This window comes from Aethina tumida, chromosome 1, assembly GCF_024364675.1.
Source record: "Aethina tumida isolate Nest 87 chromosome 1, icAetTumi1.1, whole genome shotgun sequence".
NCBI lineage: Eukaryota > Metazoa > Arthropoda > Insecta > Coleoptera > Nitidulidae > Aethina > Aethina tumida.
Genome location: NC_065435.1, coordinates 16,308,991 through 16,330,095, shown reverse-complemented (window position 1 = coordinate 16,330,095; position 21,105 = coordinate 16,308,991). Strand labels below are relative to the sequence as shown.

Sequence of the window (21,105 nt, the reverse complement as noted above, 5' to 3'; positions counted from 1 at the left end):
TTTTAACACAAATTGTTATTTACCATATTTTAGATATCTCACAATAAAACATGTCTATTAAGTAATAATTATTCGTTTGTTTTAATTTCTAAGGATACAGGACAAGAAAGTTTAGATTAATATTCCATCAGCAAAACATGTGACAATTAAAAGGTTTATTAATGATATTTTTAACAAAACATGTGTTAAGCTGCACAAAATCTGAAAACTTTTTACAATTATTAATAAACGTTGTGACAAAAAATATTTACCAAATCACTGCTGCTCATTTTTGTGCAAACAATTTAAAAGTTCTGAAAGAAATCCTGGACTACTTTCCCGATAATTTAATAGTAATTGCAAAATTAAATTAAATAATATTGTGACACTGTCTCGAGATTTAGAATTTAGCATTAAACTGGAACTACGAAGTTTAGAACTTTCTGAATCTGTGAAATTGATTAAAATAGTAAAAACAAGAATCAACAACATTAGAAGCACAAGAAGTTTAATCTACTTACGAAAATATCCAATATATTTTGGGGGAGAGTATGAAGAAAACATTTAAATTGATCCATCAATTATCGATAAAGTTAAATTTGCACTGATTATATCAGTTGATGTAGAAATAAGCTTTTTATCTTAGGAACAAGTTTAAGACAAACATTGTCGAATCCCAGACAATCCTTGTTCAACTGAAATTCAGTTAAACATTTAATCATTAGTATTGACAATCCTGTCTCGAATTAAGTATGTTGGTTTTAATTTCGTTTTCTATTATTGTACTATCAAGAATTTAATTTATTAATAAGCTGATAAGAATTTATTATTCGTGTCTTGACTTTATGATAAATACAGAAATATTGAAATTGGAATTGAAAATGTTGAATTAAATTCTTTTATGAAATATCTTATAAAATGTTTAATTTCAAATTTTGTGATATTTCTCTAACCACCACAGCATATAATATCACAAAATATTTTTTCTGTGCTTTTATGTTTATAAGACTTTCCATAAAACTATCAATCAGTTTTTAGTTTCGACGTCAGTAATAATAATAATAATAATAAACGTATTGATGCACAAATAGAATACGAAAGTTTCATCTGACGACCCAACAAAGTTTTTCCCTGCTAGAAAACAGGAAAACCAAATTGTTGATTTATACGACATTCAGCAAGTTAGATAGTGTTGAACAGTTAAGTAAGTTCTTTGCGTGGACAAAAACGGGACTCTAAATCGCATGTATTAAGCCTAAAAAAGGATCCTATGGAAACACATGTATGAATTGCTTGACAATGTGCAATGCAGGAAATTAATTTAAAGGATTGCGAATACCACAAGCTATTGTAAATCTAATTAATGTGTGGGACAGAAGTTGCTCTGCCTTCATTAGTTCACTTCACTGCATGCAAAGGGAGAAATACCCTCCGTGTTTTCTAAAACTATTGTATTGTTTTTTGAAAGACACCACTGCACCAGATTCTGCGTAACAAGCGTAAGTCTTTAATAAAATATGATTGTTTGATGTAGACCCTAATACTTCCAAGTTTAATTAACATTTTGTTATAATTTTTAATTGAAAGATGATAAATCTCAATGAAAAAACTTATAAATGATTTTAAAATTTAATTTTAAAATTCTTAAATATCTGGAGCAGGCAAAAGACGGATTCAATCATAACGATGTTCAAAACTTTAAACGCATATTCCACAAAACTAAGTTATTTAAGTGGTTTCTGAAAAGCAATAAAAACAGTTATGAGCTTTTACGAGCTACAAATCAGTTTAAAAGTAAATAAAAGCATGAATAACTTTCAATAGTTTTTAATCACTTTTATAAATGAATGTCGGTATCACAATTCAAAAGCCGACAGGAAATAATTCACATGTACGGTCGAATGCAAAGTTTAATTACTAAAATAAAAGTCTATAATACATAAAATCCTGCTGGTTGGTTAAGCGGATATGCGACCATAAAATGAAAAATATATTTCGCCATGAAGGACTATTAACCTAACGTTAATTTCAAGCTACACTGTATTAAGGAAGCACTTAAATTGAGATATTGCAAATTAATAATGTACTTAGTGCTGGATAATTATCTACAATAATAATAAATAATTAAGGCCTTAAACTCTTGGTTTAAAATATTCATGAAACTATAATATTAACATTAAAATTGAAAGAACTAAAAGTTATGTATATACAAGGTGATTCAACTAATTTGTTCATTAAATGTTTATGGAGAACAGAAAAGGGTATTGATTTATAATTTTTATAGTAATTATAACTTGACATAAACGGATATCTAATTAATTTTGAATAAAATTTAATTTCCGGTTTCACTGGAAGTGACATCAACTTTGATATTTTCAATGGAACATCTCGTATACTTTTGGACATTTAAATTTTATATGTAATTGGATATACTAATTCAAATGGTTTTTTTGATCATTAATTTTTATCCAAAAATTTTAACAGTTTGATGGGTTAATATCTGTAAATCTACTAATTAGGGTAAGGTAAAATTCTATTTAAAAAAAAAACGTACGTCTTAAACATCTTAAATTTTGAGCTTGGGATTTTTTTATGTCTGTTGAAATGATGTTAAACAAATTCGGTAGTTTGTGTTTACCATCCAGTATACTAGTATTGACGTTCACCATTTTCTGTTTAGATTTTTTTGTCGGATATATTTTTTGACTTGGAAAAAAGTATCGAAAATTATTTTATCTCCATTTGACGAGGAGGTGATGCCACTTCATTGGATATTTCAATAAGATAACGGTCCCAAACACACGTCTTAAATTATTAAGGACTGGTTGCTAAAGAAAAATTTAACTGTGCTTGAATGGCCGGCTCACTCCCCCGGTGTAAATCCTATTGAGCGACTTTGAGAGGTATTAGACTGTCATCCGAACAAAAAAATACCAAGCAGTGATAGAAGCCAAAGGTTACGGCACAAAATATAGAAATATTTGAGTTATTGTTATTTTTTTATGAATATTAATAAAATATTTCAATTTTTTCCAGACCAAATTGTTTTTTGTTAAAAAAAGAAGTAAAAATCGGTGAATAAAATGATCATTATGATTAATGGACCGATCTTGCAGTAAATTAGATTTGCAACAAATTTGAGAAAACATTAAGTAACATTTGTAACAAGTAAATAAATATTCTATACTTTTTTCCATTACTGTATCTTTACTTTTAAAACTCCCTGTATAAATATTAAGGGCATGTAAAAATATCAAGGAGATAAGAGGAACATAAGTTACTACTCAAGAGAGTTAGCTCTTTAATCTTTACAACCCCCAAAGTAGGGGACAACTGCTTTATCCTCAAATGAAATGATCAAATAATGTTACAACAAAATAAGTAAGTTCAGTAACTATTAATAATGACGATATAATGATAACAAGCGAATGACTGTAATATCATTAATATTAGTAGATTTAACATCGTGATTTTGTGTTCTTCAGGATTCAGAAGACTTGTTTAAACAAATAATATAAAAATTTAATATCATGAGTTTGTGAACACCCTGTATAACGATAAAATGAATTTTCTGGAGATGAAGGTAGCGGATATGCTGAGGATCTGGCAGATGATGTTGGCGAATTATAAGATAATTTATTATGTGTTTCACCCAGTTCGTTGGCAAATAAATTTCCGCGGAGCCCGCTGCTTTGAAATGATAAACCAATGATTTCCCTCCATTGCTCCAAGATATTTTCAAATGAAATTTTGTGCTCCCATATCAAAAGGGCGTATTAATCTTTCGATATGGTGTATTTTTATTATTTTCCTACAATAGTATATATGGTATATAATATAGTTCATGTGTATGTGACCTTCATATATTTGTATTTGATCCAATATCCTTAACAAGTTTTCTAAAGTAGATCACGGCGGAGCCGTTCACGTAAAATATTTTCAATTTGTGACTAGATAGGAGTCTACTAGACTTGTTCTTAAACCTTCTATTCAGCCAATATATCAGATGAATTAATATTTGCATTGAATTTAAAATTTAATACAACATGTATGAAATTGCAGTCGTACGGTATATATGCTCATAGGAAATTGTGATATCAAAGGATTTATTCAAAGTGCATCTTCATTTGAGCATAATGAAACATTTCGTATTAAATGTAAACCAAAGAAAACAAGATTAAAGGTAACTATTAAATAAATCACATCATTTAAAGTTAAATCAGTCTTGAAAGCGTTCTCGAAAGCAATTTTTCATAAATTCCCACCCTAGTCGTCTAGGGTGTACTTTGTGTATTCATTGTTTTTCTCCGGTTTCAGCACTTTATTTAATTTACAAAACGAATTACTTAGATCTGACTAACTTAAGAGTTCAGTAAAAAATTAATTTTAATCTTTTTTCCTGGTTCTGGTTTATATATTTCCATCAAGGTTGTAATTAATAATGAACGACAATTATTTTTGACAATAGTTCTCCCCTGGTCGTAAAGGGAAGTAATGAGGGCGGAAGTTCCCTACCAGAATCCGTCAACATTAAACTTAATATAAAAGAAATGACATACTTTTCATTTTTTAATTTTATCTTTGGTCAGTAATAATAGAAAACAATTAATATTGACAAATATATAGAAATATATTTCCTGGGTTGATAAGAATAAAAATTTTAATAAAATATCAGTAGAATTAGTTTTTTTAGTTGATAATTTGAGATTTTCTTATTATTAATTCACCGTAAATCAAGTAAATTTAATTTAAACGCCTACACATTAAAACATAAATGAAATATTATAAACAGTTCGATGAAACAACAATAGTAAAAAATTGTAACAGAGTACATTTAATTGATGTAGATACAATTATAATTGTTAAATAAGAATAAAATTAATTGGTGGGCGTTTGTGTATAAATAATGAACACTAAAAATCATTTAACTGTTGATAATTTATTGATTTAAATTAGCAGCATAAAATTTCCATTTCCTAAACACCAATTCATATGTGCATATATATGCACAATTAGAATTATTTCATTTTAAATATATAACCAGAATATGTTGTTGAATAATAAATGTGTTCATAAAACAACAATTAACAAGTTAATAATTTCAAAACTTTTGTCGGTCTTTTATTTAATGGTAATTTATTTATTAAAATTGATACCATACAATTATAACCATAATGTGATGTCATTTTACCATAACAGCATTTCCACGTATTCCAGTAACGATTGTTTTCATTAAAACTTCGACATTAATATGACCTACCGTTAAAATATTTTGAACTGGTTGACATAATAATTTAAGTTGATGTTATTGCATCTTGTCTGTTGACGTCTAGACTTGAAACAGCACGAATAAATTAAATTTCAATTCAGTTTCAGGGTTTAATAAATATTATTTTAGGGAATTTATTTGATTCGGATCAAATCGCGATGTTTAAAGAAAAAAATGCTCATAAAGTTTTGAGATATACGTGGATAATAATCTTTTCCGCCAAAGTCAATGTGGCATATACAAATATAGCAGATAGGATCAGTAAGAAACAAGTAAGCAGAATATAAATCGAACAGATTATTGTTGTTAAGAACGATATTGGAATCTATAATTTTTGTTCGACGTTGGTATTATTCGTGCTCCTTTGTCTTAACATGAAACAGTATGTTCCACTATAATTATTCATTTTAGAACAAACTGTGTAATCATAAATAGTTAAAATGACAACAAAAATACATAGTTACAGTATTGACAGAATGTATAAAGCAAATTTAAAGTAAATTTTACCAATTATGAAAACATATCGGTGAATATTTCTTGTATTAAAAATAATTCTGTTAGCTATAAATCAAGAAACTATTACTATATTTGCTAACTAGATCAACTTTTTACTAAATTTTGCTAATTTATTACTACAAGAGGGTTTTCATGCGAGAAGGCCAGCCAAAAAACCACTACTATCAGAGAAGAACAGACGAGCCAGAGTTGAGTTTACCAGGTCCCTTTTACATTGGACTTTAAATGATTGGAAACGAGCGATCTTGAGTGATGAGGTCAAGTTTAATCTCGTTGGCAATAATGGGATTTTAGATGTAAAACGACCTATTCATGAAAGGTTTAACCAAAAATTTACCATATTCACTGTTAAACACGGCGAAATATTGAGGAACAACATGGAACCTTATTTAGATAAAGATATGCTACTAAAACCTTATTTTCAACTAGATAATGACGCAAAGCACACTTCAAAATATTTGAAGCAGTGGCTTCTAAGGGAAAAAATTAATGTTATGAACTGGCCATGTCAATCTAAATTTCATTGAAAACTTATGAGAGATAGTGAACAACAAAATAAGACACAAAGAGTATAGTAATCAGCAATATTTAGTCATGGTTCTGCAAAAGGCCTGGCAAAATATGCATCCAAATATTATTGTTCATCTGTTGTTTTTCCATGAAAAAACGGTATTTGGAAGTTATTCATGATGACGGACGTTTTACAATATATTAGAATTAATTAAAATACTAATTATAAATTATTTGTAGTAATAAACCTTTAAATAGCATAAGTTTTTCTACTTTTTGCCAGCCCAAAATTAAACCTTTTATTTTTTTATTGTTTAACCGTGTAATTGTTAAATTTAGAGAAGAGAATTTTCAATGTACATTTTTTGGACATAATAAACAGGACAAAAATTATTTAAAATTTAAAAAAGTTGTTGTGTTATGTACATACTTAAAGTGATTCCTGGATATATATCAGAACTGATTAGAAAATGATCCTGTTTTCTGTTTATAACACATTGACGACACGGACTGTCATGTTCCAAAATTACAAATATAACAGCAAAATCATCTGAAGAAATTCTTGGATATACAAAAAGTAAAATAAATTTAAAATACTGACCATCTCGAGCTATAAATATTCAAGTAATATTACTGGTAAAATAAAACGTTCAAATTATCAATTGTTTTAGATATTATACTTTGTTGTCAACTCATTACATAATATAAAATATTTGTCTATACGAAATACGATATGACTTAATTCAAGCAAAACACATGTAAGCTTTTGTTCTCCTGGATTATCTTGCTCAACACGAAGCCAAATAAATTTACACTCCCTGTTATATAAGGTGAGGATTATAAAAGGCTATTACATATTAAGTATGTAGAAATCAAAAGCTTATCCCAACAAGGCAGTTTGAAATCTTGTCACATCTGTTAAAAAGTAACTTCCATTTTATGCATGCCTTAAAAGTTTTTCTATATAACGCGAAAAGAAATTTAACACTTTTAAGTCCGTCGAAGCAGTTTATTTTATTTTCGGTGAGTTTATTTTATTCATGAGGTCGATAGAACTCCGAAATGGAGTTTCAAAAATTAAGTAGCATTATTGGTTTCTGATTTATTTCAATTTTCACATAGTTGTTTGTTTATTGTCCTTCAATCAGTTGTCATGTGACAGTTCATTTGATTTTATCTTGGTTCGGATAAATGTATTTTCCACACATCGAATTATACGTATAATAAATAACCTCGAGGAACAATAGAAAACAATTCTGGTTGTGTGCAGTAAATCCTTTTCACTTTAAACACGCATTTTAACCTGATAATGTTGAACGATTTTTGTTTAATTAAACAGACTAATTTATCAATTTAATGTAATATGGTGGGTCTTGCCTATGGAAAATATAGACAGGCATTCCTAAATTTATTGCCGCTTTTACGTCAGCCTGACACACAATATAGCCCTAATGAGAAATTCACTTTCACAAATAAAATATGGCAAACGATATCAACAGTTTCAAATGCAGACGTTCCATTTAAATTAACGCATTCGACTAGTGATACTTAATTTTTCATGACTGAATTCGACATTTTGTTTAATTCGCTAAAAGTTTTTTTCGCAAAATTTCGACACTGACGCGATATTTTTGCCAACCGAAATATATTCATTCGGAAATACAATTTTAAATACAAATACAAAAAAAATTTGCTGGAATTTTTAAAACAATTAACGTTGAACTTTAATTGAAATTAAATTGTTGTTATAAAATATTTTGTTTTGACATTTTAAAATTAAATTTCAATTTCTGTTGAAAAAGCAAGGAAAAAATTACTTTTTTCATTCATTTCGAGTGACTTTAATCCTTTATCGAATTATTGACTTGGATGGAGGACTTTTATTTGTGTAAATCGTATAAATTGAAGAGGAAGAATAAAGGCTTATTACTATTACTTTCCTAATATGTGTCGATTAGGCTCAGATATTTTATAAGAGTTGCCCTATTTGTATTCACACACACGTATTCGCGAAAAGTTCAATAATAATTGACATACCTTGCTTCCAAATATTAAACACAGAAGAAGAGTAACTGTCAATTGTGTGTGGCAGAAGAAGATGATGTAGAGTAGATCAGGATTAGCCGGCTTTTGTAGAAATAGCCTGAAACAAAGTCCAAACGTTTAGTATAGTACTTCAATAATATCAATAATCAATAAATAATATGACGTTTGTAAATTTGATAAAAAAAATCTAAATATTCTTGATAGTTTTTGCAATAAGGTGGTCAATAAAAATGAGATTTTAGCTTTCGTATTGTGAAAATGTTCAAATACTCACATTGAAATGTTGAGGAAGACCGATAGTAGGAATTCATTATAAATTGCCATGGAAATAAATCGGCTTTCATTGAATTCCGAAGGTGCTTTCCTAACAACGATGCACAGCCTGATGCCCCAAACCAGAAACAGGACCTCAACTGGAATAGAAAGTTTTACATCGTAAACGTGCCCATTGAAATACATAAAAATTATTTTAAGCCAACTAATTATATTAGATACTAACGTGTCGTGAAGGAGTGATCCCACCAGTCGGTTCTGCATAAATATGCCTTTAGGTCATCAGCCGTACGTCCGACAATAACAACGGGAGGAGCGACCAGTGTTCTTATTACAAGAAACACCGTGAAAATTGCCACTATAATTCCCAGGCGTTTTAATAAATTCACATCAGTGATCTTAACTGCTTTGGCAGATCTCACTCGAAATATAACCGAAATCCTCCAGGTTTTCAACATCAAGGCGCCATACGTTAAGGAAAATCCAATTTCACGTAGCCAAACTCTTGCAGTGCAGGTGTAGATATTGGGTCTAGGATACATTACAATCATCTGGAAGTATAGAAATTTTTTATTTAATGAAGGCTATTTTTTTATATAATTTCATTTAAGGAATTAGGCAACATTAACTGCTTTAGATTTGAATTTGAGATTTCATTTTTATTCACACTTCAACATTTTATAATATGTAGTCGTGTAGTGTTTCCATATGATTATTACTTCTATAAAATTATGAAATTTGGTCAATATGTTAGAAATGTTTAGAAAATTTACCAGAAATATTATGCATTATTGGAAGGTTTTTTCTGACACTTAAAAGCAAATATAATTATAGTTTTCATTTGAAATGAAAAATTACATAAAGTAGAAGAGTCAAATACTTCCGTAATAAAATTTGACAAATATTATTGTTCATTGTCATCTATTAACGACTAAAAAATCAGTACAAAGAATTAAAAAAAAAATGACATATATTTTTATGTTTTATGTATGTATATAATTTAAAAAAAAATATCTAGTTTTAGAATAATTTATCACAGTTTCTAATTTCTTTCTCGAGATATTTTTCATCACTTTGAAACTGATATTATTCTTATAAAAAATAAAAATATTACACATAGTTGAATTTCAATGTGTATTTTATCCTGTAATTTAGTAATATCTAGCAACGACTAGAAAAACCATCTAGACTTTATCTTTTGTGGTAAAAGATTTCTGTAATTATTTCGATTATCAATACATATCCTAAAAATATCAAAATAATAATTTTTGTTGATTGTCTACTTGTTGATAGATGGCACTAATAACTAAAACTTTTCAAATTGTATTGCAAAAGTAATTAATTCTTTTACTGTAATATTTAAATGTTAAAAAATGTAATTTAGTGACATCTAACAACGACTAGAAAAACCATCTAGACTTTATCTTTTGTTATAAAAGATTTCTGTAATTATTTCGATTATCAGTACATATCCTAAAAATTTCAAAATAATAATTTTTGTTGATAGATGGTACTAGTTACTAAAACTTTTCAAATTGTATTGCAAAAGTATTTAATTCTTTTACTGTAATATGTAATAATTAAAAAAGTTATATAACAAAATCCAAAATAGAATCACATAAAAATGTAAATTAAAAAAATATCTCATTATTATCAGCTAAAAATTTTTTTCAGCCTATAATATACAACTTTACAGAATATCTAGTTTTAGAATAATTTATCGCAGTTTCTAATTTCATTTCTATGTCTTTTGAGATATTTTTCATCATTCTGAAACTGATATTATTCTTATAAAAAATAAAAATATGATTAACTGTTCAATATTACACATAGTTGAATTTCAATGGGTATTTTATCCTATAATTTAGTGGCATCTAGTAAGGACTAGAAAAACCGTCTAACCTTTATCTTCTGTTATAAAAGATTTCTGTTATTATTTCGATTATCAGTACTTATCCTAAAAATTTCGAAATAATAATTTTTGTTGATTTTCTACTAGTTGATAGATGGCACTAGTTACTAAAATTTTTCAAATTGTATTGCAAAAGTATTTAATTCTTTTACTGTAATATGTAATGATTTAAAAAGTTACATAACAATATTAAAAAAAAATCATATAAAATTGTAATTTAAAAAAATATCTTATTATTATCTGCTGTAAAAATTTATACAGCCTATAATATACAACTTTACACAATATCTAGTTTTAGAATAATTTATTGAAGTTTCTAATTTCATTTCTATGTCTTTTGGGATATTTTTTATCATTCTGAAACTGATATTATTCTTATAAAAAATAAAATTATGATTAACTGTTCAGTATTACCCATAGTTGAATTTCAATGGGTATTTTATCCTATAATTTAGTGACATCTAGTAACGGCTAGAAAAACCGTCTAACCTTTATCTTTTGTTATAAAAGATTTCTATTATTATTTCAATTATCAGTACTTATCCTAAAAATTTCGAAATAATAAGTTTTGTTGATTTTCTACTTGTTGATAAATGGCACTAATCACTAACACTTTTCAAATTGTATTACAAAAGTATTTAATTCTTCTAATGTATTAATGAATAAAAAAGTTACATAACAATATTTAAAAAAATCACATAAAAATATAATTAAAAAAATTATCTCATTATTATCAGCTGTAAAAATTTATACAGCCCATAACTTTACACAATATCTAGTTTTAGAATAATTTATCGCAGTTTCTAATTTCATTTCTATGTCTTTTGAGATATTTTTTATCATTCTGAAACTAATATTATTCTTATAAAACATAAGAATATAATTAATTGATCAGTAGAACACAGAGTTGCATTTCAATGGTATTTTATCCTAAAATTTAGCCACATCTAGTAACGACTAGAAAAAACCATCTAACGTTTACCTTTTGATATAAAATATTTTTGTAATTATTTTGATTATTACCATGCAGTATTGCTTATTACTATTACTGAGATTTACTTAACGAAAATAATTATTAATGTTAATTTTTGAGAATAAAGATGAGAGATTATTAAAATTTGTTTATTAATTGTGATAAAAAAAAATTATTTTCCATTTAATATTTGAAATTATAAACGTCAAAGTTAGTAATATTTCCAAATAAATGGAACTATTAAAATTATACATATTCAGATTGATCAAACGTTCGTACATTCATTTTAGAAGTTGGTAATTTGTTAAAAAACCAATAAATCACCATTTTTAATCGTGGATATATGAACGACATAAATTAAAATCATCCAGTCACTACAAATAGACAACGTGTCGTTTAAAACAATCACATTGTGTATTGTACCCATATTTTATGTTGAAATTAATTAATGATCCTTTAAATCATGTTTCTTTATGAAGTCTTCTATTTTTAGATGTGCACATGTCATTCAGATATATCATCAACAATTCTTTGTCGACTATTCCAAATGTGTACGTCAAACTTAATGTAACTTGTACATTTTGCACAAATAAGTTTCAAAAAATAGGTAATAGAATCACAAGAATCTATATACATAACATTTAATGGATATGGACAATCGAAACGATACTCTACACAAAGGATGTTAGTTAAAGTTTCATAACAATTTTAGAAGTAACAACCATTATCATTGGCATGCTCAAGTTTTGATCAGATATTTAAAATTGATGTTGAAGACATTCAACGTAATTTCGTAGTTATCTAATTTTTTATGCAGCTAGTCATAATGACGTTAAAAAGTATGGTTAAATGACTCATTATTCACGGTGGTCTCTTGTGTGAATCTACTAAATAAAATTCTTACTTTTATTTCAATTCAAAACATAATAATGTAAAACTTTACCGTGCAGTAGATGAAAAATGCTCCCAGTGCAATCACTCGTAACAATACCGGACTGGCTGCTCTTACAACCTGTAATAAAAATACTAAATTAGCTTCTTGCAGCAAACAGTTATACATACTAACACATTCCTCATCGTTGTTATTAATTCGTTTAAAATTGGAACGATTTTAAAATATTAATTTCAGATCATTAACTTAGAAACTACGAAAACAAGTCGATAAATCATAGGCTAAAGTGACGGTAAAAAGTTTATTTGCAAAGTGAAGGAAAATTAGTAGCCATTAATATTTTACCACTCAACGTTGTTGGTTATTTTGTAATTGAATTATGTTAGACTAATTAGTATGCATTTAAAAATGGACCGACACGAGATTAGACTTCAGGCAATTCGGTGCATCATAAATAAACTTACAAAAGCGCATGATTACGAGAATTTTAGCATTTTAATTGAGATGTAAAATTAACGGTATTTTTTTTGTACGTAATTTTATTGGGCATAGTTGGTGAATTAAATAAAACGTGCCACAAAGAGATAATAAAATTCGGTGCATTTGGCAAAGTAGCAGTAGATTCAAACGAATTATTCGGGCGTAAGTTAAATTATTCGCACTTTGATACCTAACATAAATTCACTAAAGCCCGAAATATTTTTTACGCATCAAATTGAAAATTATTTTATATTATACAGCTCCCACTAACTTCTGTTTGAATCGTTACTCATGCGCCGAATTTCGTATTCATATCTAGTTCCAGAAAATATATTTTGCGGCCTCAACACCGTAATTTCTGACCAACCATGGTTAGTTACGTACATTTATATACTTTTCTATGTCCTTGTTATTTATTTGCTTCTATTAACATCACGTACCCGGATTAAATTATTAACATTATTTTATTATCTGTGTTAAATTAAATGTTAAATCTGTTTTGTATTTGTAATAGAACTAAAAAATACTGAATTGTTGAATGGCAAATTGTATTGGATCTCACATAAATTCTTCTGTGAAATCCACCACCTACAAGGTTTTACTGAAGAGAAGAAGAAAATAAAATATGAGGACTCAGACAGAAGCATTCTAGTGAAATTACAGAGATTAAAAAAAATACTGAAGAAGAAATTGCAGTCATAGACGCATACAGTATTGGCAGAAAGTAGAGCAACTTTAGAAATATATAAATTGCTACAGCCCTGTATATGCAAATTTAATATAATTTATACAAACATATTGGTAAATATTTCTTGTATAATTCTGTTAGTTACAAATCAAAAAATTAAATATTCGTCTGGCAAAAAGTAGAGCAAATTTTTACTAAATGTCATTATTCTCTACAAAATCCACAATAATTTTTAGTTTTATAGTATACACTAAAGTAAACTAAGTTAGTAAAGTACCTCGCTGAAAGAAATTATTTTCCAAAATAAAATTAGGGATTGAATCGTTCTTTCAATCCGATGAGAGGAAAATCAATATCGCTCGATTGTAACAACACAATGTTGTCTTTGTTACAGAATTATTGTGTGTTTTATTCCCGCATTTTCAGTACCTGTCTGTCTGGATCCGTTAAGAAATGTGTATCCACGTTTAATTATAATTATCTTATCCAGACTTAGTTCGTATTTATTTAGACATTATTATTAGGTGATGCATAATACACAAGGTGATGTGAAGTAGTTTTAGTGGAGAGAAGTTAGATTATATTTTATATGTTATTTTTATGTTTTAATTTCATATGTCATATAAGAGTTGTTTAATATTTTTATACATATCTGATTTATTTGTTTAAATAAAATGGTGACTGGACTACATACCCTGCATCCAAGTTAAATACTGAAAGAAATGCTAATTATATATTCAAATTAGGTAATTGTTAAAGTTTCAAGTTATATTTGATTAACTTCCAAATAAATGATAATAGTACATAATTTGAATTCCTATGAATCCAAGATTGGTGTAGAGAATGATAAGCTTTGGGATGCGGAATGGAACGAGGTTGACTTCAGTTATGAAGTGAACATCGTCATTAGAAGAAAGTGAGTCAATGAATATTTGGATAATCATGAAGCTCGAACTCATAAATGGTTCAAAAAAGACAGTGATCAATATATTCAATATTTTTGTTTGAATTTTTATTGACCTAATGTTCTTAATTGCCCCCAAGTTAAGTAAAAAGGCTATTTCGTAACCTTCAACCTAAATTACTTAATTTAAATTGCCTTTAACACATACATGCAAAAGAACAATGTTATTTCAATTTAAAATTATTTGGACCGCTGATAAAACACAATGTTGTCTTTGTTACAGATTTATTGTGTGTTTTATTTCGCATTTTCAGTACTTATCTGTCTGGATCTGTTAAGAAGTTCAACAATAAATTGAAATAAATTTTCAAAAACAGAAATTTGTATTCACCATTAATTATTTAGTTCGTATTTATTTAGACATTAATATTATTAGGTGATGCACAATATACAAGGTGTTGAGAAGTAGTTTTAGTAAGGGGAAGTTAGATTTTATTTTATATGTTATTTTTATGCTATAATTTCATATATCGTAGATGTTTTTGAATGTCCTGCGAGTTTTTTAAAAAGCCTGATATAAGAATTTTTTAATATTTTTACTCACATCTGATTTATTTATTTAAATAAAACGTTGACTGGATTACGTGGTCTGTATCCAAGTCGAATACAAGAAACTGAAAGAAATGCTATTTATATATTCAAATTAGGTAACTGTTAAAGTTAAAGTCATATTTGATTAACATCCAAATAAATGATAATAGTACATAATTTGAATTCCTATTGAATGTTTTTACGTGTGTCCAATCAGACAATATTATTAGAGAAATAGTTTTTTATCATTCCTAACTCTTGAATACAAATTAAGCAAAATTCTCTATAATGCTTGTTAAAAAGTTTAGAAAACATGTCAGGTGAACATGATTGACGACTTCTTTGAAATATCTTCTGTAAAATGAATGAATGAAAAGAAACATTTTACTAGAAAAAATGTATTCTTTATCTACTGTATAAAACTTTATATAAAAAATATAATATAATCATAATAATAATATTCTTCATTGTCTTAAAATTGTTGTTGTTTTTATATTAAAAAAAAAATTGAGCTAAATTGTATTATTTTTGAAAGACGAATTTTTAAGCTCTTGTTATAATACAAATCAATATTAATCACTAAAATCTCAATATGTCGCAATCTTATCTTTATTGATGTGTAAAATTTAAATTTGTTGTATCCATTGAATGTTGTCAATAATGCACGTTTTATTTCCCGAGGATGTAATAAATCTTGAAAAATATTAAAAGTATCGATTTTATAGGACCGTAGTTTTTCTGAATTTATAGGGTAACATAATGTAATTCAATTTTCAACCTTGAAGCCTTTAAACAAATTTGACAACTAAGATATAATATTGGATTTTCAAATGTTCTACATTGATGGAGAATACATAAGACATAAAACAAAATATGATTTATTTAACATCACAAAATAAGATTTTATTAAATATAGATGTAACATGGATTATATTATTATACAAAAGCTTTTATAATAAGAAGTTGAGTTGACTTTAGACATGAATAAACTGAAGAGGGATAGTAAAATTAATCTGTAAATTGATTATTTTCCAAAGTAAATAAAAATTGGAAAAAAATTACAAATTACACTTAGAATTTTATTTTTTAGAATAAAAACATTAAAAGTCTCATCAGACATGCTAATTAGTTAAAGCTTAAATTAATATAGTTAGTATGGTCTTTTTAAAAGTATTAAATGGATAAAAGTGATCGAGTCCCCGAAAGGTTTGATCTAAGGTAAAACAAACAGTCCTGTTATATCAATTTAAAAGTTATATATGCAGTATGCCTCATTTAAGATGGAAACTTTATTTATAAAAGTGATATAAATCTAATATACAGGGTGCCCCGCAACTTATCCGACAAAAAGTGTCTGGAAGTTATTCATAATAATGGCAATTCTACAATATATTAATGTAGAATTAATTAAAATACCAATTATAAATTTTTTGTAGTAGTAAAACTTTAATTAGCATAAGTTGCTATACTTTTGTTGGCCCAAAACAAATAATCATCAGTAAACTCTTTATTTTTATTTTATTGTTTAATTATGTAATTGTTAAATTTATAAAGAGAAGTTAATTTTCAATATACATTTTTTTGAACATAATATTTTGACAAAAATATAGTAGCACCTTGTAATATTGGAGTTCTTCAACTAGATCTTTGAAGTTCTTCGATTTTATGGAAGGTCAGGAAGTTGCTAATGTTCTTCCTTGAGTTAGGTAATGACAATTTTCAGGTTAGTGTAGAAAATATCGTAATAATATAATACTTTAACGATGAGGTTCTCCATGAAAATGAACAGTAAAATTAGTTCGTGATGAAAGTAAACAAAGTATGTTGTTATGGGAGAATCGTATAATTTTCAAAATCGAATAATCATTCGAATATGAATAATCGAATTATTTAGTTTTCGCTTCGGGGTCGATTCTCCCTCGACTGCTCTCCGGTAGTGTCGAATTTTAATAATTCGAATCTAATTGCATTGTTTGATTGATCCATTGGCGATCGGCATGAGTTCATTAATTTTATATGAAGAACCGAATCAATCCGATTCTTCTCTCGTTCCTCGTTCAACAACGGGCATGTCATTCAAACTCGATGCATTCGTTTCCATTATTTTTGATAGATACTTTAATTATGGAACTGACGCATTCGAATACACGCAATATACTCTTATTTTGTGATTTCCAATAATTCGGTGTATTGAAAATAGCAGGTAAATATTTGATTAGTGGGTATTTGCCCCAACTTATTTTATACATAGAAAAGATGTATGTATTGAGTATTATCTTAAAGCTCAATTTCATGCATTAGTTCGAGGATTCCCTTGTTTTCTTCTGTTTTATATTGATAATTTAACTGTAAAATTAAATATAAATTGTAAATAGTTTTTTCCTTATTTATATTATATTATGCATTAACAAATAAATCATACTAAATATACAGGGGGTACCCGAAAAGTCCTTACAGGATTCTACCAATGTATTACCAAAATATTATATAAAAATATATTCAAATAAACCATGATTATCTTCTTAATAAAGAATTATCAGTATTCAAAATTATTTTAACATTGAAGAATATCTTAGTCTAAAATGTTGAATTCGTTGGTTGACTAGAAATTTTAGAAATTATTATATATAATATTATTTGAGTTGTATATCTCGGTAGGAATCTGATGGATGCCACCATGCGTAAGCGGAAGTTTGCAATTCGGTGCCGTATCAAACATCTGAGTGTCATCAAGATGGCATTTCCCTCACGCCATGACACAGCAACGTCTTTACGCTCGAGATATGTGCCGTGATCCCGACTATCGTCATATATAGAGGTTGTTCAGAATATTTTTATTCCCATATATGGATTTTATTATCTAATAAGAAAACGGATTATACGGAGGAGTGTTATTTTAATTCTAATACAATGACCAGTATTAAAAGACAAAGTTGAAATAGATTAAGTTTTTCCATGGTTTCTTTATGTTTGTTTTCATTAAGGATAATTAAAAAATATGAATATATTAAACTGGAAAGTTGAGTGGAAACAGGTCAGTGATTACATCAAGCTGTCGTCCGCCATCAAAACAGTATTACAGCTTCAAAGTTGAAATCGCTTAATTGACAAGTCCGTGCTGTACATTTTTGCAACTATAAATTTCAAAAATACTTCGTACATAAATAATGGGGAATAATGTTAGAATCCACATCAAAAGTTTGTCGATAATGGTAATAAATCAAACAAAATAATATTTGGAACACGATGTAAAAATCTGAATAAATCAGTGGTGATTTAATAAATTTATTACTTTTTTCCCCATTTCTTGGAATTATAATTCATTAAATAATATCTCATATCACATTCCTTAGAGAGAATCTCTAATAGCTACAAAAACCTGTGTGTACTTTGATAAATACTTCGAAAAACAAAAGAGTGAAAAGAAAAGCAAATAAAACGAAACACAAATATAAATTTAACAAGTATATTTTAAATTTTATAAGATAAAACTTTTACATGGACTATTTCTAACCTAATTGAAAACAAAAAATTCAAAAATGACTCAAATATAAATTTAATATAGGTCGTTAACCGTTAACACTTCGTTGATTAACTTTTTATATTCCAAAACGCAGTAAATTTTAATTATAAAGGATATAAAAAATATTCTGATATGCCTTTTGTGTTTGTAGAGCGAGAAATCAGTATTTAATTGAATACATGTAAATTAGAACTGAATTGAATTTCCAGTTACTGAATATAAAATGCTTCATTCAACATTTATTTTTAAGAATGGACCAGTTAATTAAAATTGCACCTGTTGCGTAAATTCAGTAGAATTTTTCATATATATCTATAGTTGTTCGGGTTTATAGGTTGACGTTTGTTGGAATTATTTCATGACGTTTCGCTAGCATCTTCAGAGGTCTGATTTAGTTCGTGTCACTTTGACATTTGATTGACTAAATGATGAACTTTCGTTTTCATATTTTATCAAGGTTCAATGCTTCTTCTTTTCTGTTGAAGTGTTGAAACTGCAAACTAGGACAATCAGACAAGTCTGCTGTAACTGAACATGCACTGTTGGATGGAAATCATAAGACAGAATTATTAGGGAAGCAATGGAAATGCATAAACACGGAAACAACTTCAATAGAAAAGAAGAAGCATTGAAACTTGATAAAATATGGACACCAGTACTGAAGAACACCAAAATCGCTAAGCAGATAAGAACGGCCAACGAACAGAAAGAAATTTCTAGAACATCAATTGTCTAAGTTGTCACTTGTGGAAATGACACAAACCAAATCCGACCTCTGAAGATGTTAGCCATTCGTGTTAGCGAAACGTCAGGAAATAATTCCATTCCGTCGACCTATAAACCCAAACAACTATAGATGGTCACGAAAGCCTTAACCCTTATATTTTTCATGTATTAGTTATACAAGATGTTTCTAAAATGGGTGTCAAAATTTGGAAGCAGTTGAACACATCCAATAACGAACGAAATCTTTTTTATGAAGTTTCTCCTGAAGAAAATACCATCCCTCTAGAAAGTTTCACCACATCCGCCATAATTCAGATATTCCTTCCTGTGACTACTATTTATATTTCTCACTGTTTAGTTAATTAAGTTTCATTTCGAAGAACTCATTATGTTGGCAAAAATCTGTTGATGGTTATTTGCTTGAATAAATCTTTTTTAAAGAACGTCTATCGTAAAATATTATACAGTATGAAATTAACTGTATAAATTTCAGCTGCTGTTTTTAATGCAATTAAAATGTGCTGCATTAATCTGGGAAGAGTGAATATGTCACATCGAAGGCGCACACGTAGTAAGAGGTATAGGAAGCATAAATTGTGTAAAATCTCATCCAATTTATCCGTGCATCAATACCAGTTTACTACACGGATACGCGTCCGTGCTGTAACATGGCGCTTAGCACACGAATATTTGAATTAAAGGTAGTTTGGATGTTGGCGTTAGCGATGCTTTCTAACAAAGGCTGACAACTGCAAAATTCGATCTAAAACTATCGATTCCTCTGCCAGAAATAAGAGTTTGATGGCTACTACTTAAGTTCTTCGTAAAAACGTTTTAATTTATAGAGTAAATAAAAATTTTAATTGTTTTAACATGCACTTGATTAACGAACCGGACCACAAAGTTGCTGATGCAAAAAACTTGATTTAACTTGACTACAATATATCCAATATGTTAGATGAATTATAAGAAAATCTCGTAAAAAAATTTTCACACTCCTCTGCAAGACGCATTGTATAGATATAACTAAAGTCAATCTAACAATCCGTTTTTGTGTTATAAGCTCACGTTCGATTTCTCTCTTCAGGCCCTAACAATGTGATAGGAAATATCCAAGAATATTGAACCATTATAACTTGGGGCGGTGAGTGCAGACATTTTTATTAAAGAAGAACATTAGTTTTGTTTATTGGTCTTCTAATTTATAAGGGAACACAATTACAGATAAAATTACATAGTTATAACATACAGGATGTCTCAAATAACTTAATTTTGGTTAAATAGAGGAAAACTTATTTAATGTTCAGAATTCAACTTACAGTTTCAGTTCCTGAAATAGTTACAAAAAATATAACGGGATTCATAAAAAATTAAGCATATAAGAGCTTGAGTCAGTTTGGAAATACTCGTAACAGATAACAACATAATTTGCATATATTTATTTGAATATTACTTAAAATCTTTCATAATAACTACTCGTAATCAAATTGTTTTTTGGAAATTAAATATGCATAACCTAAACTAAATTAAAATAATTTGATATTCTAATTGTAAAATGAAATTTGATTAACGTACGTTTTATATAATTGTATTTAATTCACTTGTTTTCACGGTCCAGCCAATTTATCTATTCATAAACAAAAATTTGATATTATTAAATTTTCAGATAATTTCAATATACTTCATGAAATGTACACTTCATGTAATATACTGTTTCAGTTCCTGAAATAGTTACGAAAAATTCATAAAAAAATAAGTTTATAATAGCTTAAATCAGTTTTTTCTACCATATATGTATTTAAATATTATTTAAAATCATTCAT

The 21,105-nt window shown here is 27.7% G+C and overlaps 2 protein-coding genes across 2 annotated transcripts in view; one reads left to right on the top strand and one right to left on the bottom strand.

Moving 5' to 3' along the window:
* LOC109596146 (organic cation transporter protein-like) overlaps positions 1-21,105 on the top strand; it is a 282,887-nt gene that overhangs the window by 22,710 nt on the left and 239,072 nt on the right. The window lies entirely within an intron of this gene.
* LOC109599632 (probable G-protein coupled receptor 158) overlaps positions 1-21,105 on the bottom strand; it is an 82,295-nt gene that overhangs the window by 1,262 nt on the left and 59,928 nt on the right. The window contains exons 6-8 of the mRNA XM_049961865.1: positions 8,820-9,144; positions 8,595-8,733; positions 8,312-8,417 (exon numbers count right to left, since the gene is read on the bottom strand). Of these exons, the coding sequence (XP_049817822.1) occupies positions 8,312-8,417; positions 8,595-8,733; positions 8,820-9,144 (570 nt within the window). The remainder of the gene's footprint in view (positions 1-8,311; positions 8,418-8,594; positions 8,734-8,819; positions 9,145-21,105) is intronic.